This window comes from Rattus norvegicus, chromosome 10 (genome assembly GCF_021556685.1).
Source record: "Rattus norvegicus strain SHRSP/BbbUtx chromosome 10, alternate assembly SHRSP_T2T, whole genome shotgun sequence".
NCBI lineage: Eukaryota > Metazoa > Chordata > Mammalia > Rodentia > Muridae > Rattus > Rattus norvegicus.
This window is the reverse complement of record NC_141543.1, coordinates 64,492,753-64,496,818: the sequence shown is the minus strand read 5'-3', so window position 1 is coordinate 64,496,818 and position 4,066 is coordinate 64,492,753. Positions and strand designations below refer to the sequence as shown.

At 38.1% G+C, this 4,066-nt stretch overlaps 1 protein-coding gene across 1 annotated transcript; it reads left to right on the top strand.

The window, feature by feature from the left end:
- Nucleotides 1–590: 590 nt before the first annotated feature.
- On the top strand, nucleotides 591–1,526 carry Or1e33 (olfactory receptor family 1 subfamily E member 33). Its single transcript, NM_001000031.1, is given in 1 exon segment — nucleotides 591–1,526. A coding segment is annotated over 1 exon segment (936 nt).
- The last annotated feature ends 2,540 nt before the right edge of the window (nucleotides 1,527–4,066 follow it).

Here is a 4,066-nt window from a genome sequence, read left to right as displayed (position 1 = left end):
TCCATACTATGGGCAACTGGAAAGGTATGAGAACATGAAGTACTTTGGGATACATCAAACTGAAGACACGGATTTCACTTGAGGTTTTTGAGCTTCTGATGCCTGTCATATATGCAGTGGGCAAACATGATTACTTAACAGCAGAGCAGAAATATGTGTTACAGAGTCTGAGTCTGAAGTGGCAATATAACACAATGGAGCATGAGAGATTTTCTTGAAATTCATAAAAAATTATAATGTCAATGCTTTTAAAAAATTCTTCATGAACATCAATATACAAAATGACAACAAATTACAAATGAACAAACTACCCAGGATAGGCTGAAAATAGGAGAGAAAATCATTCATATCTTAGTAGAAATGGCATGAAACAGTCTACAAAAGATATGGGAGATAGAAACATGCAAAAGAAAAGTTGAGAAAAATCATTAATGATCTTAATGTTTACATACATTAGTATTTTTGCAATTATAATCACTACAATGACTCACATACATTGTGGTAGAATATATATCTTAGATATATATTTACTATAATTTTAAGAGATCCTGATATTTTTCTCATTAGGATACTAGAGAAGAAGAACGAAAATGAACAACAAAACTTTCATCACCCAATTCCTTCTCTTGGGCCTGCCTATTTCCCCAGAGTATGAACACCTGTTCTATGCCATGTTCCTGGTCATGTACCTCACCACTGTCTTGGGAAATTTGCTAATCATTGTACTTGTTCAACTGGATCCCCATCTCCACACACCAATGTACTTGTTTCTCAGCAACTTGTCCTTCTCTGATCTATGTTTTTCCTCTGTCACAATGCCCAAAATGCTGCAGAACATGCAGAACCAGGATCCATCCATCCCGTATGGAGGCTGCCTGGCACAAATATACTTCCTTATGGCTTTTGGAGATATGGAGAGTTTCCTTCTTGTGGCCATGGCCTATGACCGCTATGTGGCCATCTGCTTCCCTCTGCATTACACCAGCATCATGAGCCCCAAGTTCTGTACTTGTCTAGTGTTGTTATTGTGGATGCTGACGACATTCCATGCCATGATGCACACACTTCTTGCAGCAAGATTGTCTTTTTGTAAGAACAATGTGATCCTCAACTTTTTCTGTGACCTATTTGCTCTTCTAAAGCTGGCCTGCTCAGACACTTATATTAATGATTTGATGATACTTATCATGGGAGGGCTCATCTTTATTATTCCATTCCTCCTAATTTTTATGTCCTATGTACAAATCATCTCCTCCATTCTTAAGGTTCCATCTACGCAAGGCATCTACAAAGTCTTTTCCACCTGTGGTTCCCATCTGTCTGTGGTATCTTTGTTCTATGGGACAATCATTGGTCTCTACTTATGTCCATCAGGTAATAATTCTACTGTGAAGGAGATTGTCATGGCTATGATGTACACGGTGGTGACCCCAATGCTGAACCCCTTCATCTACAGCCTGAGGAACAGAGACATGAAGAGGGCCCTAATAAGAGTCATCTGCAGTAAGAAAATATCTCTGAATTAGTAGCATATTGGATTCTTACCTAATTTTGTCTAATATATATACACATATGTATATACATATTATATATATTTATTAATATTTTAGCAGACATTGTCCCTCATCATAGTACCTACAAGGAAAGGGCATGCCACATAATTGTTCAATACATGGAAGAGAAGAGGTTTAGTGTAGAAGTCAAAATAGGAACAATTGTCTTTAGTATCTGGCTACAAGTTCCCCCTTACCTTGCAAAAACGTCCTGGAAATGCAGAGCAGATGATGCACTGTCTAATATGATCTCCTTTCTTCTTCAGTTACTTCATTATTTTATCATATTACCCTGACTTCCATGTTCACTCTCAGTTAAAATCATTTAAGTAATAGACTAATACACTCATTTACAAAGAAATACCTCCACCTCTCAACTTCCTTTCACAGGTGTCCCAACACTAAATTTGTTATATATTTTTTTTGCTCTTAGCTCTTCTCTAACTCTCTTCCAATTCATGTCATCCTTTGTCACTACTCTAGACCCTGAACAAATCTTGAAGAATTGTTTTGTATAATAGTATCACTTTTAAAATTTTTATCCTAATGTTTGAAAATTTTTACTAGTCAGTTTCTTTTTAATTTAACTTACTTCTATAAGATGAAGGAAAGAAGAAAGAATTCTAGAAGCTGGTTATGCCTTATGTATGTCTCATATTTTACTTTGTAAACCATATATTTATGATAGATGATTTGTTTACCCTTGTGATACTCTCAAGGATATAGAGAAGGTTTTGTTTCATAGCCTGAAGAATCTGAGGTGCAATGACTTCTGATTTCACATGGAGGGCAATGGGTGATCATGTATGAGATCATAGACGAATTCCACTATTTTGTCACCTTTGTGTAGTACAAAAAAATCTAAATTTTTATATTCTTTGCCTCACTTGGTCCATTTATTTCTTCAGTTGTCCTCCTTGATAGATGATGACAAACAAATACAGGCCATTATACTCTGCTGCCCCCCCCCCCAAAAATAAACCACACACACACATCATCATCATCTCCATGGTAAGCCAATCTTGCGTCTAGGGATTCTCATTGCCTGGGGGAACAACTCCACATGAGCCTGAGTGTTATCTTCCATAGAAACACAGATACATTGAACTCTATCTGTTCTCACACAGTCTTTTTCTCTGTTCTTTCAATCATCTCTTCATTATTACATCATCATCTCATGATCTACATAACAATATAAGCATTTTTGTGGTCACATACACACACTTACACACAAGTATATTTACAAAAGTGGACAATAGCTCACCGAATTTTGAATTGTCCCTTTTAATAAATATTTTAAGATATCTATTATTATTAATAATATAAAATTGGATATTTTATTTATTTACATTTCAAATATTATCCCCTTTCATGGTTTCCCCTCTGACAACCCCCTATCACAGACCTCTTTTTACCTTGCTTCTATAAGGTGCTCCCCTACCGACCCACCCATCCCCACCTAACTGCCCTAGTATTCCTGTACACTGGGGAATTAAGCTTTCACCAGACCAAGGGCCTCTCCTCCCATTGATGCATGATATGGTCCCTTCTGTGCCTTCAGTTCTTCTTCTAACTCTTCCATTGGGGTCCCTATGATCAGTCCGATGGTTTGTTTCGAGTATCCGCATCTATATTGGTCAGGATCTGGCAAAGCTTCTCAAAAAACAGTTGTATTAGACTCCTGTCAATAAGCACTTTTTGGTATCAGCAATAGGGTCTAGGCTTGGTATGTGCATGTGGGATGGATTCCCAGGTGGGACAGTCTCTGGATGGCCTTTCCTTTGGTCTCTGCTCGATTCTTTGTCCCTGCATTTCCTTTAGACAAGAACAATTCTGGGTTAAAATTTTGAACATGATGGGTAGTCACATCCCTCAACTGGGGGCCAGCCTTAACCTCTGGACATAGTCTTGACAGGTTCTCCCTTCCCTTTGTGGAATATTTTAGCTAATGTAATCCCAGTTGGGTCCTGGGAGCCTCTTGATTTCCTGGCAGCTGGAACTTTCTGATTGCTACTCCCAGTTCCCCATTTCCCTTTGCTACACAACTCTTCAATTTCCTCACACTCTGTATATCTTCTCCATCTCCTCCCATACCTGATTCTGCCCCTATTTCCCCCCTCTCCTTCTTTCTTGATCCCAAGTCCCTCCAACCCTCTACTTCCCTTGATTATTTTGTTCTCCCAAAAGCATCCACTTTTGGTCTTCCTTCCTCTTGAGCTTCATGTGGTCCATGAGTTATATCATGGATATTCCAAGCACTTTGCATAATATCCACTTATCAGTGAGTACATACCATGGGTGTTGTTTTGTGACTGAGTTACCTCACTCAGTTTGATATTTTCTAGATCTATCCATTTGCCTAAGAATTTCACAAAGTCAATGTTTTTAACAGCTGAGTAGTACTCAATTTTGTAAATGTACCACATTTTCTGTATCCATTACGCTGTTGAGGGACATCTGGCTTGGTTTTGGTTTCTGGCTATTATAAATATGCCTGCTATGAACATAGTGGA